This window comes from Orbicella franksi, chromosome 3 (assembly GCF_964199315.1).
Source record: "Orbicella franksi chromosome 3, jaOrbFran1.1, whole genome shotgun sequence".
In the NCBI taxonomy this organism is placed as follows: Eukaryota; Metazoa; Cnidaria; class Anthozoa; order Scleractinia; family Merulinidae; genus Orbicella; species Orbicella franksi.
In genome coordinates, this window is record NC_138147.1 from 21,740,001 (window position 1) to 21,759,700 (window position 19,700).

General features: G+C 37.6%; 1 protein-coding gene and 1 pseudogene across 7 annotated transcripts in view; one reads left to right on the forward strand and one right to left on the reverse strand.

The window, feature by feature from the left end:
• LOC145482665 (uncharacterized) overlaps positions 1-487 on the reverse strand; it is a 220,389-nt pseudogene extending 219,902 nt beyond the window's left edge. Inside the window, exon 1 of the transcript XR_014048793.1 lies at positions 1-487. This exon is cut by the window's left edge and continues 2,270 nt beyond it. The product of XR_014048793.1 is annotated as an uncharacterized LOC145482665 (transcript).
• The window catches only part of LOC145482661 (ubiquitin conjugation factor E4 B-like), a 304,099-nt gene that overhangs the window by 104,704 nt on the left and 179,695 nt on the right, over positions 1-19,700 (forward strand). For all 6 annotated transcript variants that reach the window (XM_081461267.1, XM_081461269.1, XM_081461270.1 and 3 more), the window contains 3 exons: positions 6,228-6,311; positions 7,189-7,251; positions 18,806-18,925. In XM_081461267.1, the coding sequence (XP_081317393.1) occupies positions 6,228-6,311; positions 7,189-7,251; positions 18,806-18,925 (267 nt within the window). The remainder of the gene's footprint in view (positions 1-6,227; positions 6,312-7,188; positions 7,252-18,805; positions 18,926-19,700) is intronic.

Here is a 19,700-nt window from a genome sequence, read left to right on the forward strand (position 1 = left end):
AAGTGACCTCAGCAAAATTTTCATGGGATTCTATGATATAAATATTTACATGTTGAGACTCTGCAACTGCTTGAACAATTAGTGCATCACACCATGTACCTTGCATTGACATATTACTTAAATAATCATTCCATGAATGCTCTGTATTGCTTTCAATAAAACTTTCAGGGTTATCCCTGAGGTATTGAACACCAACTTCTCTTATGTGCAGGTGATGACTTGAATCACCATACAACTGATGTGACACAGCTCTAAAAAAACAGTCACCTGCACCATCAACATCAAGAGGTCTCAATCCCAGCTGATGTAATCGATAGTTTAACAATAAGGTGGAACTTACTGACAACGCAGTTTGATCACAGACATTTTGCTCAGGGCCTGGATTTAACTCGATATCACCGAACATCAAAAGCTTCATTTTCAATACACAATATCTTTTGGTACAGCTACATGATTTCAGTGTTTTGTGCTCAACTAAACAATGCATACTTGCTTGTTTACTATTTTGTAACAACTTGTTTGCTGCCCATCTTTTAGGATTTGCAAAGTTGGTAAAAAAAAAAACAGTCGCATCTGTGTGCGTATGTTACATACCATAACTTATAGTCAGTCGCTAACTTGTACAAACTTGAAGATTTAGGAGTAGATTTCCTGAAAATGCGCTTCAGCTTGCGTCTAGCTTTTCTCTTTTTCATGGAGCTCATAATCTTTTTTATCAGTAATCTTGACGGCTCTTGGTCTCTATGACGTTTTTGCTGTACTTTGCACTGTCTATCAAATACTCTCTCACATGGCGAGCACACCACCTCATCAGTGCTAACCATCGCATGGAAAGATTCAGTAAAAACAACCCTTGGGTGATATTTAACAAGACTTTGTCGGAAGGAAATTGCCACAGCTTTTGTATATGTTAGGCTAATGAAAGGTATTTTCGCATTAAATCCTTCAGCGGCGAAAGATTTTCTGCCGTTTACATTTCCCTGACAGGGCTTATTTAATCCCTCAGCGGGCTTTGTTATCCCCAAAAGGGGCTCAATATTTCCCATAGCGGGCTTTTCTTTCCCCAAATGGGGCTCATAAAGCTTAATCTGTATCCTCTTCACATACGGTCGCAAAATTGCAGCATGGAGATTCTCTCGGCGCCAAGTACCTTGATCTTCAACTTTGAAGCACCTTTCGAAACCTTTCATTCGGCCGGATTGACATATACTTCGAAAGCTGTGACATGCTGAGAAAATACGTCTTAGGAAATTCATCACAAAGTAAGAAACTAAAAGGTAACTTACCGATAGGACAACTCGTATCACACATGTATCACTACTCTCTCTTTAACCTGTCGGACCAGCTCCACTTTTTGCAACAAAAGCAAATCGTAATCAGTTTTCTTGCAGGTGTTGGGAGTTGTCGTGGAAAGCACATGGTGATGGCGCAATTGTCGTCTCTACTAATACACATTCGATTGGTTCCGACTGTCATTGGTTGTTTATTTCAGGTCACGAAGAGATTACGAGTGATTATCGATGATATTACCCTCCTGGTACCCAGTAAAGAATGCTTCATGTAATGTGTCACGTAGGAGAAACCTCAGTGAAACTTTATGCGTATGACGTAATAATTTGCCATATGTGAAGCACTTACCAGAGGATTTTAGCGTTTTCTCATAGTGTCTGTGCTTCACACTAGACACAAAAAGGTACTTCTGCAGCTAATACATACTGACCAAACAGGCTTTATGAAAGACAGATTTATTGGTCAGAAGATATGTCTACTATGTGACCTCTTAAAACAGACAGAACTGGAAAATATACCAGGCATTCTCCTCCAGCTTGACTTTCGCAAAGCCTTTGACACAATCGAGTGGTCAATGATTCAACAAGTCCATTCAATTTTCAACTTTGGTGTTTCTATTAAGCGTTGGATAGAAACTTTCTACTGTAATGCAGAGAGTTCCGTTATTAATAATGGTTTCACTACTAGCCAGCTCAAGTTGCCTCGAGGAGTAAGGCAAGGTTGTCCACTATCACCCTATCTGTTTATTTTATCTGTGGAGATACTTGCGACTAAAATACAGCAAGATAATTCGATTTGCAGCATTTTTATCTTTCATAAGGAACTTAAAATTAGCGAATTTGCGAATGACACCTCTCTCACTTGCAGTAACCTAATATCGGTCCAAAACACCTTGGTCGCACTAAACGGGTCTGGGATTTTATCTGGCCTAAAACTCAAGGAATCCCAAACCAAAGCTCTTTGGCTAGGTCCATGGAAACAGCGTACCGAAAGACCTCTCAACTTCATATGGACGAAAGAACCGCTTAAAGTCTTGGGGATTCATATCTCTTTCAATAAGGCAGGAAATGAGAGAAAAAATGTCAACCAAAAAATTGAAAACCTTAATGCAAAGCTGGGTACCTTGAGATCGCGCCAACTTTCGAACTTCAGGCACTGTTTAATCGCTAAGTCTCTAGGGATTTCACAAATCGTTCACTCTGCTGCCGTGCTAGACATTAACAAGAATTACATTGCAAAAATTCAATCTTCAATTTTTAAATTTATTTGGAAGGAAAAGCAGGACAAAATTAAAAGGGAAGTTCTATATCAAGATTATGAAAGAAGTGGTCTGCGTGTAACACATGTTGAAAGGCTTTACGTTTGGTATGGATTCAAAGGTTCCTAAAAAGTGACAGCCGGGGGACAGAAAATTGCAAAGTCATCCCAAGTTCTTTCTTTAAGAAATTTGGGTCTTCTACTTCTTGCTTCACTGTAACTTTGATGAAAATTTCCTTAAGTCGATCGACATGCCATCCTTCTACAAGCAAATTCTGAGTTTTTTTTGGAACTGAAGAGTATCCATGACATGAACAGAGACCAGGAGTTAATCCTTTTTAACAACAAAGAAATACAAATAGGTGGTAAAACTGTGTTGTATCAGGATTGGTTTGACCAAGGAGTCTACTCAATTTGTGACAGTCTCGATTCCAGTAGAATGTACTTGAATTTTGCAGATTTCTGTCGCAAATTTTCAGTTAAGTCCAATCTTCTCACCTATTTTCAAATTCTTTTGGCTATCCCTAAACGACTGCTGGAAAGGCGAGGGACTCTTTTGGCACCAATTCAATTTTTACTCCAGGGAATTCCACTTTTCACATGTCACTGTCGCTGTTGATCGACCTATCTAAACTAACATGTAAAAGATTACTATTGGCTTTTTTGAACAGGAAGGAACCTTGCGCAACTGGCCCTAGCAAGTGGCAATGCGACCTTCCACAGTTCACTCTCTCTTGGAGCACAACTTTTAAGCAGATAGTCAATCAGTAACCAAAATAAATTAAAAGAATTTTTTTACAAACGTGCTCATCGTATTGTCACCACAAAGAAAGAATTACATTTATACAGAATTGAAGACAACAAGAGTTGTCATTACTGCGGGGATGACGACTCTTTACTTCACTCCTTCTTAGGTTGTCATATTGCAGTCAACTTTCTCCAGAAAGTGCTATGCTGGTTTAATGTTTAGTTTTAACATTTAACTCAAAAGAAATACTCTTTGGAACAGCTACTGATAACGATAATAAAATAAAAAAACTAAATTTCTGCCTCCTCTATGCCCAATTCTACTTTCATTTCCAGAAAATCAACCAACATGCATGTAATAGGGATGTTTTTGTCCGCAAACTAAATTTTATGTTGAAAATAAAAGGCTTTGCTTAGTTCAATTTGTCCTCTATTTCTTGCAATCCAAAAAAAAAACCTCGCAAAATTTTCGTCTTAGCAATTAGGTAAATTGAATAGAATATATCCTGTAGAAACCAGCTGTAATTATATAATATTATTAGCACAGTAGTTACCCGTAAGTGTTGTATGTAGCGTAATGTTTATGTCGAAAAAAAAGTAGTAAGTAGTTTATTATAATTAACACATTATAGATAAATTTATTTTAAGTATTGTATTGCAAGTAGTTTAATGGTAACTATGTATTGTATGTGAGCCTTTTCAAAATAAAAGGTCCAACTATGGAAAAAAAGACAGCTTTAACCTTGCAATCCTCTTCATATTGTTGTTCTTGACCCAGAGTCTCAAGGTGTTCAAGGTCACTTCATTACATTTTTTAATGTCTTCTTCCCTTGTTTCCAAAATTATAACTATAAAGCTGTACCTATGTCAATTTTTTAGGTCAACAGTCGAGCTTTGTTTGCTAGAGTGCTGTAAGAAATCAAAACCAGACAAGACGTTGTTGTGATAAATTTTGGCCACGCAGAATGGCCAATTTATTGATTAAAACTAACATGAAATACATTATGAACGAATTATTAAGCTCTTGCAAAGGTGAAAGGCCACAAGCCTCCAGAATGGAGGCCCGCCCCACCCAAAGACTGTTGACCCAAAGAGACCAGTGCTTAAGTGTTGAACTTATGAATGGCCACAGCACCTGCGTGTGGTCCAGAATTAGAAATAGCCTAGGTGGGTTGAAAGACTGGGTACACCAATATACTTTAAAATTGCATTAGATTTCCATTAGCCCGACTGGTGAATCTGAGTCTGAAAAACCTTTGGCAATGGCCCAAGTCACTGCGCCTATTCGGCAACTGTGATTTGTACAAAGCAGGATCAAGATTAAGTTGTTCCACAAAAAAGGATCTAGTAATGGGTGCCCCATCCGACCAGTGAAAAAAGAGGACCATTGAATGATTCTCGTGTGGAAACAAAATCTAGTATGGCTTGGACCGGACAGCAAAAGCCTTCTTTATAGATATAAATTGTAAAGGGGCGCCCGTTATTACTATGTATGTATTTCAGAAATGCTTTCATTTGCTGGAAAATAAAATTTATTTATTACCCCTGAAGAAGGCTTATGTTAATAGCCGAAACGTTGGGTTTTTAAAGATTTGTAGTACACCTGTAGCTTTTTTCAACCATTGTAACCTTTTTATATTTATCATAGAATCACCTAGTTACAAATCAGTTTTAATTTAAAAGAGAATTTGTTGTTGTGCTCATTGGGAAATCTAAGTGAAGGCCTTATAGGTCACCTTCAACTATGAATTGATAAATGTAACTTAACCACTGGATCACAGTAAATTGGAAATGGAGAGGTTATGTTTCAGAATTGGACTCCGCTTCAATGAAGGGCTGATGCTTGAAATACCAGTTTTCCAAAAGTCTCTACCTGCAGTAAATATTACCTAGTGTGGTTTTTGCTAGTTTCTCTTTTAAACCATTGTTGCTACCTATCCAAATGCAGTCTCTAGTCTGTTGAGAGAGCTTTATTGAAACAAAGAAAACTGGAAAGGTGTTGACAGAAATCTGAACTAAAAGCTAAGGCCTCAAGGTACCTTGTGCCAATGAACCAACAATCAATCTTGTAAATTGAGTGACTCTTTGCCCTGTATTCCTTCTTTTAATTTGTTGTTTCCTTTTACTTTTCTCTCTACTTGCTTTTTAATGGATGTTTTGTTTAACATTTACTAGAAAAAACAACAGTTAATATAATTAAAAATTAATCATGAAATTTGAGGTTTGATAATTCTGTCCAATAGTTCATCACAAGGTGAACATCAGTACTCGGTTTCCCATGTTAGTAACAAAGCTTTAGACATTTTATCCCATTTACTCCTCTGCTGTCGGTAACTGGTGAGATGAGCATTGACCTTTGTTCCACTTCTGACATGATTACCCTTGACCATATTAGGCATCACTTATTCTCAAGTACCACAGGAGGGAAATGTCTTTCTGTAGCTATCCAAATCAGGGTGATTGAGTCAAAGGAGGTTGAAATATGCTTCAAAATGCTTAGAAATTTGAGTGAAAAATGGAGGAAAGGTTTGCTCAACAACACTGGGCTGCTCTGTGTTAAGAATGTCCAGTCTCCATAATACTTGCTCAGGAATTCTCAACCTGAAAGCAAGTCCACCAGGAGGCCAACAACTGCAGCAAAAAGATAAGAAAAAGAGAAAAGCCAAAAGTCACAAAAACCTCAAAAGCTTAAAGAGATAGGTCACTCAATTTTGATTTGTGCACTTGCTAAGTAAAAATGTCAATACATATAATGCTAGCTGGAAAGAACTTGGCAATATTTTCATGTTGCAAATGCTGTTTTGAGTATACGTAGTTTGAACATAATTTAGCTCATAACTAACCAGAAAATGCCAAAACTGTCTAAAAATGCAATTTTGTCAAAAAGCTCCAGATGTCAGTGGGTTAATTAATAAATTATTGTAAATTTGTAGGTTTTCAAGCCAGTCCTGGTGGGTCTGAGTCAAGAAATGCAACAGTGTAATCTGGCAACTGATGGGTATAAAGCTCCTCTACTAGTAAGTTTAAATTATTATATGCACTTAACTACATGTGAGTGCAGGTTTTTCTGTTCTTTATGTTCTATTATTACAGTTTTGCTGTTTTGAGAAGTCATCAGCCTTTATAAAAAACTTGTTAACTGTGTAAATTAATATCTAATCTGCATTTGTCTGTTCTCAAGCATGAGGCCTGGTTTTCAGTGGTGACAAAAGCACAAGTGAAAGCATAAGCACGAGTATTGTACTTGTAGAAGAGCCCTTTAATATTCAACCATGAAAACAGGATTGCCACAAGCACACAAACACACAGAGCAATTTTTTTCCTTTCCTACTGCTTGTGCTATGATCGTGTCTATGGGTCATGCTTTTTGAAAAAAATGGAATTAGGTATGAGCACAGGCTATTAAACACTTGTTTCAGCCTCCATCTTAAATCAGGCAAAAAAAAGTTGGAACTTGTGAAACTCTTTTCCTTGTGGTTGTGTCAGTGTTCATATTTTTACAAGACAAAAATCTTTTAAAATGTACTTGCATTTACACTTGCACCTGTGCTTGCATTGCTAGTGTGACTGGGTAAGTGGCTTAAAGACAAGTGATTCACTCTCATTTAATGTCTATCACATACATGTAGTAACTTTGAGTATTGCTACTCCTCCTGATTGGGTTGGTAATAACATGCAGGCTACATCCAATATTTCCGTTCATTTGTCCGACACATTTTCCAATCTAGCTTAGTCTGTACTCCATGCAGATGTCACATGTCAAGGACAACTCATTACCCTATGATATGGACTCTTTTTTTAAAAAAACACAGTAAAGAGAGGTTTGTTGCTAGTCTTAGTATATTATTTTATTTTTAAATTGCTAATCCTATGATATGCTCTATTTGGAATCAGGCACTTTCAAAGTTGTGTGACATCCGCTTGGGAACAACCTCAGTTCGACCCATCTGTAACTTGGTATGTAACAGTATCAGAAACAGCATTAAAGTCCCACTAAAACAAAATTCTCATATCCTTTTTAAGCGATGACGTATTGTGTGACGTCATCGCTTTATGCTGGTGTGCTTGCATTCCTTTGGATAGTGATTTCACATAGTTTTGTCACGCTTATGTCCGTTGCACCTATGTCGTGCATGATTCATCCCTCTGTGGAAGGGAAATACACTCTGGGAGGTAGTAAATAAGCACTGTATGAGCATTGTATGAGCACTGAGATATCTGAACTAAACTTGTGTGTGGGGCATGCGATAGGCCAAGGGTCTACATTAAATTTATGTATTGGTGAGTGTTGTTCAGGGCTGAACTAAACATATCTGTGGGCTGAAATAGTGGTGAAATTGAACTAGAATTGAAGAAGAGCATTGAAGAAAATGGCTGTGAAAGCTGTTGAGGTAGCAGAAAGCAATGGAGAATAGTGTTATGAAAAGGTGAGCTAGCCAAAAGGTTTTGTCTTTATCAGAACTGGTTAATGTAGCTTAGATTATGGTCTGTGTAATGCAATACAGTGCAGCGGTTGGGTTACACAACATTTACATGAAAGCCAAAGAATACTCAAGTCGTGTAAGAGGGAAGTTCTTGTTTATGCCATTGTTTACATTTTACCTGGAGGTAATACAATGTATCTTTCAACTTTAAAAAAAGTAATTTGCTGAAGAACTAATCCTTTTGCTGTTATGAAAACAGCTTATAACTGTCATGCATGATAAGAGCACAAATTAGGTTTGGCTTGTGAAAAACAACCAGAAGAGTCTAGAAGACGTGATTTAACCACAGGATTTTCAGCTGAGAAACATTCACAATGGAAAACAGGTTATTCTTGTAATAAAACTGAAGGTTTACAGTAGTGATAATGAATTCAAGTTACAATTCATTTGCAGCTTTTAGTTTTTTGTATAGTTTTACAAATGTGGTATTTTAAATTTTCTCTCGACGGAAGAGTGGTGGTGATTAAACAATAGATAATGGTTTTGTCAGTGGTAAATCAGTAGGAAGGTTCATTAAAAACAGGTATAAGGTTAAAACAACAAATTAATTTCCGGTGAGGTAATTAGCGTTGCCAAATGTCTGTCATTTCAAGATAAGGTGTTAATTTCAGAGAGAAACAGTGAAAATACTGTTTGTTGTTTTCAAGTTTGCGTATGTTGTTGATGTACTTTAAACAACATGTTGCACTTTATCCAAAGAGATGCAAGGTTATTCATTTCTTTGCAGCTTCTAGGATCAACTGAAAGAGTTTGGTTTTGGGGAACTAGGAACTTATCCTTCGTGGCTGTCTTTTGCAGTTTGTAGGATTCATGGACTGTCTTTAATTTCAGCGTTTAAAGGAGGATTTTTATTGTGGATTGTGCTTCATACAATATCGGATAAATTTGCGCTCACTGGCAAGCTGATAATAAGAACACATCGTCTATACATACAACTTAAGATCTACAAGCAAGTTGCACACGCAATAGGTCAACATTAAATTTACGTATTGGTGAATGCTGTTTAGCCCGGACTTTTTGCTGTCTTGAGATGAATTCAATTGAATGAGCACTGTCAGAGCAGTGTATGAGCACTGAAATATCTGAACTAAAGTTTGTTTCTGTGAACTGAAATAGACTGTATTGGTGAAAGTCTGGATCCACCACTGGATTTCTCTTGGGGACATCTATCACAATATTCTTTTACATTGTTTTATTTCATAAATATTTTTAAGTCTCACTGCCGGTCATTTCGAAAAGTAAACAAAAGGGAGAAAGGTGAATTGCATTATTCAGTTCAAAGAGGAACAATTGAACAAAGGGAACAAGTAAGCTTGCAATGTGAGTGATCACTTGGACTCTCAAAACCCAACTATGCAAAACTACTTACAATACAGCCACTTCCCACACAGGTTGTACCTTACTTTTACTTTTAATTAAGTTTAACCATCAGCCTGTCTGTCTATGTTCCAATTTTCTTGGAACAATTTTAGAAATAGCATGTACACGTCATCACTTGCAGACTGCATGCATTGCATGCTGTTTATTTATTTGCCCAATCTATTCAGTATTGTGCAACAGTAATGCAAGCGAAATGCGTGAATTTCATTCTTTGTTCCTGTGATTTTTCGATGAAAGTTTGCTTGAAAGTTCAATTGAAATTTTGTGGCCTGTCAAGCAATAATTCCCTATAACAAAGGGTGATATTTCTTTGAATTTTTGATAAGTGAACGAAAATTTGCAAGCAGTACTGATAATTCACCAGCCTATACACAAAATTTTGCAAGGCACTTAACTGCAGTTCGCCAGTGTTCATGCAATTTTTGCAACTGTTTGCAACTGATTCATGTACTGATGAAAAAAGTGCCGTGTAACTTACACAAGATAAATTTGGATTCATGTATTGTTTATAAATTCATGCCGGAGAACATGGTGTGCAGTCATCGATCGCCGTATAAAAGGAAAACATACAGTCACATGCCTAAAATTTGCGAAAGGTTTTCGAGCAGGTTCGTTCTCAGGAGTTCAGTTTCATATGCAGAGGATGAATTTGGATTCTTACCATATTATGAAGACAGCAAGCTCAGTTTTTTCCACAAACAAAACAAAAACATTTCCAGTTCTGGGTGTTAAGCTGCTAAAGCAAGCGGCCACAAACAACTTGTGAGAAACATTCAATCAAAACACACCTTTCTTGAGCTGGATACACCATGCGTTTCATTCGACGATTCCCGTGTTTTAGCAAAGTGGCAGCAATATATACTGTTCACCAATACTGCCTAAACTTCATAAACAAGGGTTATCGAAGCCTCCTTTGAACATAACAGTTTTTAGGTTCTTTACTTTCATAGAAAACTAGAATGTTGTCAATTTGAATGCTCACAAAACCATTCAGCTGCTATTTATTCAATCCCAGCCCCCTTGTGGTTATTTGTTATAAAAATACTGGGTGCACTCTGCTCCATTTTCGTTGCCTATGTAGTATTCTTTGGGACTCTAAAACTTACAGGGAAAAACAATTCTGGAAGACCTCCTTCACAGTAGTGCAACCATGATTCATTTCCAGAATTTGTTATGAGTTTGCCTTGCTGGTGGCAAGACCTTCGCATGGCGGACGAACTCACAGTAATTCCACATTTTGTGAACTTCTTCTGGATCTAGCGGCTTTTTATCTCGCTGTTTTGGCACATCTGCTAATCTATAAATGCTTTTGCATCTGTATACAGCTTTACTGGTTTTCTTGATCATGGTATATCTGCTATGGAACCACTAATTCGTAGCTTGAATTCTTCATTAGTCTTTCATTCATAGTGGATGATTCCTGGTCATGAACGGTCGCTATGGCAGCCATTCTTGTCCCCACATCCCATTTTGCTTCTCTGAGCTGGCGGGGCCTTTGCACAAGAATTGAAGGGCTCTGGAGACATAGGATTTCCAACTCCTAGGTTCTAGGACTTTTGGTCTTCATGTATGCAGTCATGATGTTTCTACATACTGTATGGGATTGACAATGGCGGCCATCGAGGCAGGATTTGAGGAATCTTTGTTTCAGACCTTAAATGGTATCAATTTAGAGAATGTTGCTGTCAGTGTAGAACAGGAAGAGGTGATAAGGAACATTGTTGTTTTAAAGAAAGACACTAATTTTTTACCTGCTTTGGCAAGCCATTGATTTTTCAGTTATTACCCCTTGTTTTTGACTCCTGGCATGGATCAACTGAATTGTTTATTTTTGCTGTTTCACCTTTAAATGCGAGATCAGACCATGTAGCAAAATTATTTGCAGGTCAGCTGTCTAATGGTTTGGAATACCGAGTCATCGAACAAGTTTGAAATTAAAGATAATCGAAGTATCCAATAATTTATGGACACCCTGAGGCATTTGTTGGGAAATCAAGGAAGTTATTGGATTGTGAAGATGTGAGATGCAATATGAGAGCTGTTGTAACTGATGAAGCATATCTCATTGTAGAATGGCAAGTATTTAATATCTGTCTTTAGTTATTCCCATGTACATGTACTACAGTATGATATAAGGCTTTGTAAGCGAATGACTTGCTCAGCAAATATACTTTGGGGCCAAAGAATGTGACAAATAAAATTTTGTACCTTTTTAGTACAGAGTGCACTATTGGGATGGTTATGGGAGCTGCCTGCCGCTAAGGCACTATGGCGCTATGTGCTAAGTTGCAAGGCACTAAGGTGTAAACTTTAATGTTTGTTTAATTAATTAATTTCTATTAATTAATTAGTCTAGAGGCAAGGAAGTGGCGAGAGTGGGGTGGGAAAGGTACATGTGTACTCTACATAAAACATGTTTCATTGCCATCAGTTCGGTATGAACATCGCAAAGCTATATATTTGTTTCAGGTAACCCCTTGCTCTCCTTGTGGTACCATTGTCTTTCGAACAAAACTAATTTGCTCTAAACGCATGCATGGATTAGTTAGCGTTCATGGCTTCTATATTAGGTGGAGGATACATTGCATGCGGAATCACGCACAAATGTTGAGTGGTTTTCCTTATGGTAGAACTAAACATATAAGACACATGCGTTCTAGCATCGTTAGTGTTATACACTATCTTTCCATGCGGTATTTTATATGTGGCTGTGTAGCTTTTAGAATTACACACAGGTCGGTTCAACAAATATCATCTGCTGTTTTCAATCTACAATAGTGTGCTTGTCAGGGTTCAAATGTATTTCTTCTCCTTAGCAGCTTGTTTATTTCTTGCCTTGATTGTGTCTGTAAGAGAGACTAAAAAGTTCCCAAGTTAGTGGCTTTAATACTCTGCAAATTGTAAATTTGTAACAAAAGAAACCAGGAAAGTGCTCAAATATTGCCGCAGGCGCTGTGGCACCTAATGAAAGCGCAAATTAATTTAATCAGTCTTTGAGGAGACTCATTCATATCGGCCAAGTAGCGTTGTTTATCTTCAATACTTTTTGTTGAAATGCTTGTCAGCCATCAATATCGTTGTGTGTTAATTTTGAATTGTTTTATTGTTAACAACAAAGGTGGCAACAGAAAAAGAAAGTGGTATTTCGTGACCATCTGATAATTAAATTAGTTCTTGTTCATCGATAAAAATTTGCATTTTTAGTAAAACAACATCATTTCTGTTCCATTTCTTCATCACTACATCAGATACAGTATTGTGCAAAAGTAATGAGAGCGAAATTCATCGATTTACGTTCTTTGTTCACGAATTTTCGTTCGAAATTTTGACCGAACCGATGCATACTCTCAAATGAAAATTTGATGAAAATTCGAGAAGGAAAATGAAAATTTGATATAACGATATTTCAAAGGAAAGAAATTTCAATGGAAATTCGCCACAACGAAACAAAATATAGACGACATGTTAAGCAAGGAGAGTCATTAATTATTCAGTTTACGCACGAGCGCGGCAGTAGTTAATGTTCATAACACAGATTGTGGCTCAATAATTTACACATGACATCCTTTTCAAAAGTCCAGACAGAATTCTGTTAGTTTTGAATTTATTTTCTATGGCCTCGTTCTTTTTTCTTCAGATGAATGATGAGGGTTTTTCAAATGATTTGCGATGTTCCTTTTGATTTCTGATGTAACATCATGTTGTAGCGTTACCACAATGTTTACACAAAGCCGCTTGCAATTACGATAATGTAAACAACAATGGGAATATGTCTCAACATTTTTTAATTTCACTTGATCAGAACAGACCGCATTTTGGCTAACATTTGCTTAATACTGTTGGCAGTGGCAAATACATGTAAAGAACTGGTTTTATCTTGGTTTCTTGCATGCAAAATGTTCGTTCAGTGCAAATTGCCCAAAATTGTTGCTTTTCATTCTATAAGCCGTGAAGATCACGGTACTGATCGAATGTCTCGCTGCAGTTTGAATCAATTTTACTTCTATGTGACAAAACACAAGGAATACGCTCCTTAATATTTAATTCTTAGTTTTAATAAACAAACGAGATGCTGAAACAGTTTGCCCAAAAGGTTCTAGTTCAGTTTGTGGTCTGAGGCAGAATGGGTTCATCGCCGATTTCGACCAGTTGCATAAAAACAAATGTTTTCTTTGAATGTCTGGCCTCATTTGGAACCGAGTTTACCTTCATGCGAAGAAATGGTTCCAAGTCTTTAAATTACCTGAAGTTTCATCCGTGCTTATGTAAACAGCTGATTTTTGTTACTATTCTTACTTCTGAGTGAGAAGTAAGCAGCTAGGATAACAAAAGGGGTGGGGAGTGGGAATAGGGGAGAGAATTTTCCATGAAAATCAAAGTCCTGATCCAAAAGAAGTAGTCTTTTATTGGCCATTGACTTTTCTCAGATTTGGTGGCTCCTAAAGGAGCTGTTTTTGTTCTGAAAGCTTATTAAACACTTTCAATACTTGGTTGCACCGCCACGCTCCACAACAACAGCTGGAACAGCCTTCTGAAGGACATGATCGATGTAACGCCCGCACTTGGCTCTATCCATTCTTTTGTTCCAAAACTTTTTAATGCCGGCAATGAGTTCTGTCTTCGTTCGGGGCTTGACTCTTGACTCAAGGTACAACTTCAGTTCATGCCAAACGTCCTCAATTGGATTGAGGTCCGAGCTTTCAGGAGGGGTCTGCCACCAGTTGATGCCATGCTCATCAAAAAAGACCTGGGCACGTCTCGAGGTGTGTTTGGGATCATTGTCCAGCATAAAACGATGGTTTGGGAAAGTCTTGTTGATGAATGGAATCAGAGTGTCCTCAAGAATGTTGCAGTACAGATCGGCCTGCATTATTCCCTCGAAAATACAGATTTTTGTGGCGCCACTCCTGCTGATGCCAGCCCAGACATGAACCGTAAGCGGGTGTTTAGGTTTTGGCTTTCTCTTTGCTGGTTCATCGACCTTTCGATAACACGTGCATCAAAACTGCTGAAGAGAGATGGAGCATTCGTCAGAGAAGATGACATTATTGAATGTATCTCCAGAGTGTAGAACATGCTGGGCAAACTCCAGTCTCTTGACTTTGTTGGCTTCTCTGATCAGTTGGCAGTATCTTGTTTGTTGCAGAGTCCAACCTTGTTCTTTGCGGGATCATCGGACGGTTGACGCATGAACTAGTAACCCACGCTCGGCAAGCTTCTTCTGGATTTCTCGGCTGGTTGCTTCGTCGTTTCTTCTCATCTGTTCTTCAATGAATGCTTTGGCTTCAGGGTTTACCTTTCTAGACCGACCTGATCTTGGCAGGTTGTTCATGGAACCGGTAAGTTTTAGCTTGTTTATAATTCTTGCCGCACTCTGATAACTAACTGCTAGATCTTCTCCCTTTAACGTTTTGAATATCTCAACTGGATGAAGATTTTGTTTGTGAAGAGATTGGATTCGCTTACACGTATAAGTTGATACCATGATTGCTGAGGATAAACTAACAATGCGAACTTTAAAATTCAACTATATACAAACATGGTTGCCATGTCCACTGAATAGCGTAGGAGCCGTTAAAGTCCTGAGAGAATTCAGGGAAGAAAAACAATTAACGAAATATCGTTTGAACTTTAACAAAGCTAAAACGAAAATTCGCTACGTTCGTTGAAACTTCGCTTGAAAATTCGCTACAGGCAGAACGACTTTTCGTAATGCAGTCTGAAAATTCGCTCTGGGTAAGAACAATAGTAGCCATGACATTTCGCGAATATTTCGTCGACCTATAGCTATTTGTATGGGTAGAGATAGTTCTTAGAAGCTCTGCTGTAAAGAAAAGCCTGAAAAAATCTACAGCCCTTGTCATTGCACCTCTTAGCACTGGCATATTCAGATGCAATCCAGGTGGTCTCCTTGGGGTAAATGGGGGAATCTGATTTGGTGTATCAGGATCCTCGTAACTTCTACTTGCAGGTGCAGGTGGAGCTGCAGGTGCAGAGGGAGGATCACCCCTTCCCCTTCCCCTACCCCTACCCCTACCCCTACCCCTACCCCTTGCTGGCCTCTGCTGGGGTAGTCTCCTACCTCTTCCTGGTGGTCTTTCTTGTTCCTCTGCGGACGCATCAGCGTCACTTACCTCATCTTCTGACTGCTCACTAGAGTCACTATCAGAAATCATAGCTTCGATATCTGATTCGTGTTCACTGGAAAAAAAACATACGTGAAATGAGTTTTTTTAGAATTTGGAAGGGACAAAACTGTAACACTAACATAAAATGAAAGGTTCAGCAGCTAATAAGCAAATTTTGCACCAAAAAAAACAAATCAGGAGAGCTAAAATTGGCTCTTTAGATCTCACAATGTTGTCCTTTGATCAAAGGTCACAAACTGGAGAGATTATTACTGATGATAAATAAATCAAACAAAAAGCTTCTTCATTCAAAACCTTATTATGTTTACTCTTTAGGGCTTGATAAAATACATATAGCGTTGTTTGTACACTACTAACAGTGAAGTAAAAAACAGAGTTACAATAAATAACTTGATCAAGCCCAAGATTTTTCCGCTATTCATGGAACATTCCCGACAACATTCCAAGGTTATGTCCACATACAAATGAAACAAGTAGCAGGAATATTATACGTCAGTTCCATAAAATTTCATCAGAAAAGGGTTCTGAGAGAAAGAAAATGTTATTTGCAAATTCTTTGGACACTAGAAAATGCAAACGAATAACAAAATAACCATGATATTTCTTTCTGTCTTTCTTCTCGCGAACACATGTTTGGAGGCTCAAGTTACGCATTGCGCGAAAAAATCACCTGATTGTATGGCACTCAAAATTGTGGTAAGAAATGAATAAATCGGGCCCAGAAAGCTTCTATTTCCATCATTTTAGTTTACTTAAGACTTGTAGTTTCATGTTTCACAAAAAGATGACGGGAAAAGTGCAAAATTCGGGCTAAGTAAAGGCTAAAATCCAATGCAGTCATATTTCATCATGTTGTTTACACAATCGCTTACCTCCATTCTCTCTCTGAAGCACGATTTCCTTCGAGTTCTTGGTCTAAATCAAACTCTTCTCCACTCGAAATTCCACCAGTGTTACTTTCAATATCACTTTCAGCATCACTGCCATCTCGGGCACAAATTTCAGCTGCTTCTTCAGCCGTGAAAGTCACGCGTGGACGCTTGCTCGAAGACGCCATTTTGAATAGGACCTTGCTTGTCACGCCGCATACACAAAAAGTGAATTTCGACTAGCCAATGAGATCTATGAATTCCACAATGGACTCTTTTTGATTGGCTACATTCATAGTTTATTTTTAGTGTAAAAAATGATTAGGTAACGTTAAAAGAGCATTGTTTTGATAGGAAATACGTCATCCTGCCACATGGCACAATATTCAGGGTTTTCGTCACCAAAGGGTTAAGTATTCACACTTTTTGAATACACTATAACAAAATGTCCTTCACTTCAGTTAGCATGACTACAATTAAATGTAGATTTAAAGACTACCATTTTACTATTGCGCAATTCACATTTTAGCGAAAGCCATTTAGTTCTGTTACTGTATTTAATCACTGAATAAAGGAAGTAAAAACCCAACTGGGTAACTGCGAAGCCAGAGGCACTTATGAATTTCTTGCGTTTCACTAAAGGCTTTAAACGTGGAGCTATTTCTAGTATAGCACATAAACTTGCCTTTAATAAAGGCCCTCTTGTTGCTCTCGGGATGAAACAGCTCAAAGGGAATGTACAGATATCTATTTAGTGGCTTTTGATAGGTAGAAAACTGCAGAGTGCTAAAATTAACATCTTTGTAAAGAAGTAAAGCATCTTAGTAAAGAAATAAATGGAGAAACAAAATACTACTTTGATAAATTAATAAAGATGGTGAATATTAAGCTTGGTAATGAAATGTGAAGGTGAATTAATCAACGTGACACGAGCGTGGGACAAAGAAAAATTCTGAGTCTCCGACAGGAATCGAACCCATGACTCCTGACTGCCTGCCCGGTGTTCGGGAGGTCATGGGTTTGATTCCTGTTGGGGACTCAGAATTTTTCTTTGTCCCACGCTCATGTCATGTTGATTAATTCACCTTCACAAAATACTACTTTCGTCAATAACATACATAAGTTTGATACGATCATTCTTGCTATAGAGACAACTAAGAAACTCCAATAGGATTTCTTTGGGGCCCTTCCAAACAAAAAAATGTCTTTTTTTATGTTTTAATTTTTTAATCTTCTTTTAATTTTCTTTTTTTCTTTTTTTAATATATCTTGATATTTTGGGGACCATACAGTTGGCACTAATCGTATGGCCCCCAAAATATAACAGCACACAATAACATGTGCATTAAGGTGTTTCTTGTAACGTCCGTTTACAGCATGTTTCAGCAGTTATTCACTTCCACGGGAAGTTAAACTTAGGCACACTTAAGTCATTCCCTGAAGAATTCTCAGATAGAGAAGAAGTGCGTCAGAAATAAATGAAATAGCTTAAAACTACAAGAAGTCTTCCTTTGTGCTGCTTACTAGTCTTGGTTAAAAAAAATGAAAAAAATGAAAAAACTGTGATAACCTTTCAAGCAAATGGGCTTAGAGGGTAGATCATAGAGCATAGAGCGTAAATCACAGAGAGTAGCTGTTAGAACATAGAGAGTAGAGTGCAGCTGGGCTGAGAGGGTAGATGGCAGATGGCAGATCGCAGATCGTAAAGTGAGTAGCTTGTAGAACTTTGAGAGTAGTGTGTAGATGGGCTTAGAGGGTAGATGGTAGAGCGTAGATTGAAGAGAATAGCTGTTAGAACGTAGAGTATAGATGGACTTAGAGGGTAGATTGTAGAGCATAGAGCGCTGATCAAAGAGAGTAGCTGGTAGAACATAGAGAGTAGAATGTAGATGGTAGAACATATAGCGTAGAGCGTAGAGGGTAAACTCAATACAGAATTGTACATTAAAAAGATTATTAAAATACTGTAAACCATAATAACACTAAACATTCCCCATGCGCTTTAATATTTGGTACAATAACTGTGAACCTCTATGTCTGTATATAGAACCATAAAGCATAGAGCGTAAATAGTTGAGGGTAAACTAAATACAGAATTTTAAATTGAAAACAATTAAAACACTGTAAACTGTAATAACACTTTAATAACACTAAATATATATATGAGATATATGGAAGGAATATGCTACAAATTGAAATCAAGTGTTATGAAATAGGCAGGTAACCATAGTAACAATACACAACTACGGTAAAAGCTATGAAGTAGGAGCTACTGTTTCTTTCCAACACGTAGGAGGAGACTGGTGTCAAAAGCGTAGTCCTAGAGCTCTATAAAAATTTCTACACCAAATCGAGGTTCATAAAACAGGCACTATTTGGCCTAGATTGGAATGCCTTTCCGGGAAGTTGCCTTCCTTGTGTTGTAGTGTTATATTATGGAACATTGAATGCTTTGGGAGGTCTAGGGAGTCTAGGTCTAGGGAGTCTAGGGACCTAAACTTTCATGATGAATTACAAATCCTTTGCCTCCTGCCAATATGGCAGTGAAAGAGGCATGCCCAGTTCTGTAAAGTTTTTTACATGATTTATCTTCTCACAGATGTGATCTGCTTGTTGTATTTCCACATAGATGGTGACCTTAACTGATCTATGGATACCATCTCCATTATCAAAAGCAGAGGGAAAGGAGATTGAGAAACTGTCTCTTCTTGGACCATTTCTTAGTCTGTCTGTGTTTTCTGAAGATTGTGTAAGTAAATTAATTATGCTGACAAAATTTAAAATAAGCTTTATGTATGTATATGGCTACATGTAAAGTAACACTGCATTTTTGTGTACTATATTGTCAGCCTTACAAAACAGACACATAATAGCATTGGAAGAGCTTTACATGTATATGTATGGTATTGATTAATAGTTACACTAAGTATTCCCAGCCATCCTGCAGTATTTGTTTGTTTTTTACACTATTTGATATTTGATGCATGTTGTACTGGATCAGTACAAAGCAAACCAATGCATTGAACATTTTTAACCACGTAGCCTGGGGCAACAACATGTTTTTAAAATCTAGGAACTTTCACTTTTTTGTGAGATTATGCAATATTATTGCATAATCTCATATAGTCACTGGCCCATCTTGAAGGTTTGAGAATTAGGTCAGTAACCAAGGTTGAGGTGACATATATATTAAGTCCGCTTGCAATCGCATGGTATCTCAAACCCTGTGGTGTCCAGATTGCATCAATCTCATTTGGTTCCATTTCAGCAAGGTTTGTTTTCATTGCAAAAAATTAAACCAAATCCAGACCAGCCACTCAGACAATATATTTGAACATACTTCTAGATAGTCTTAAGTTCTCTTTCCACTACTTTTGAACAAAATTTCTGTGCAAAAGGGTGTCAAGCCAGGGTACCAAATTTGGGGGTACACTCAAAGTCACTCAATTTATTACAAATCCAGTTTTTATTCCTTTGCTCTCCTGCGTTGTACAACTCCTCCCGAATCTTGTGTTCCGTGCAAT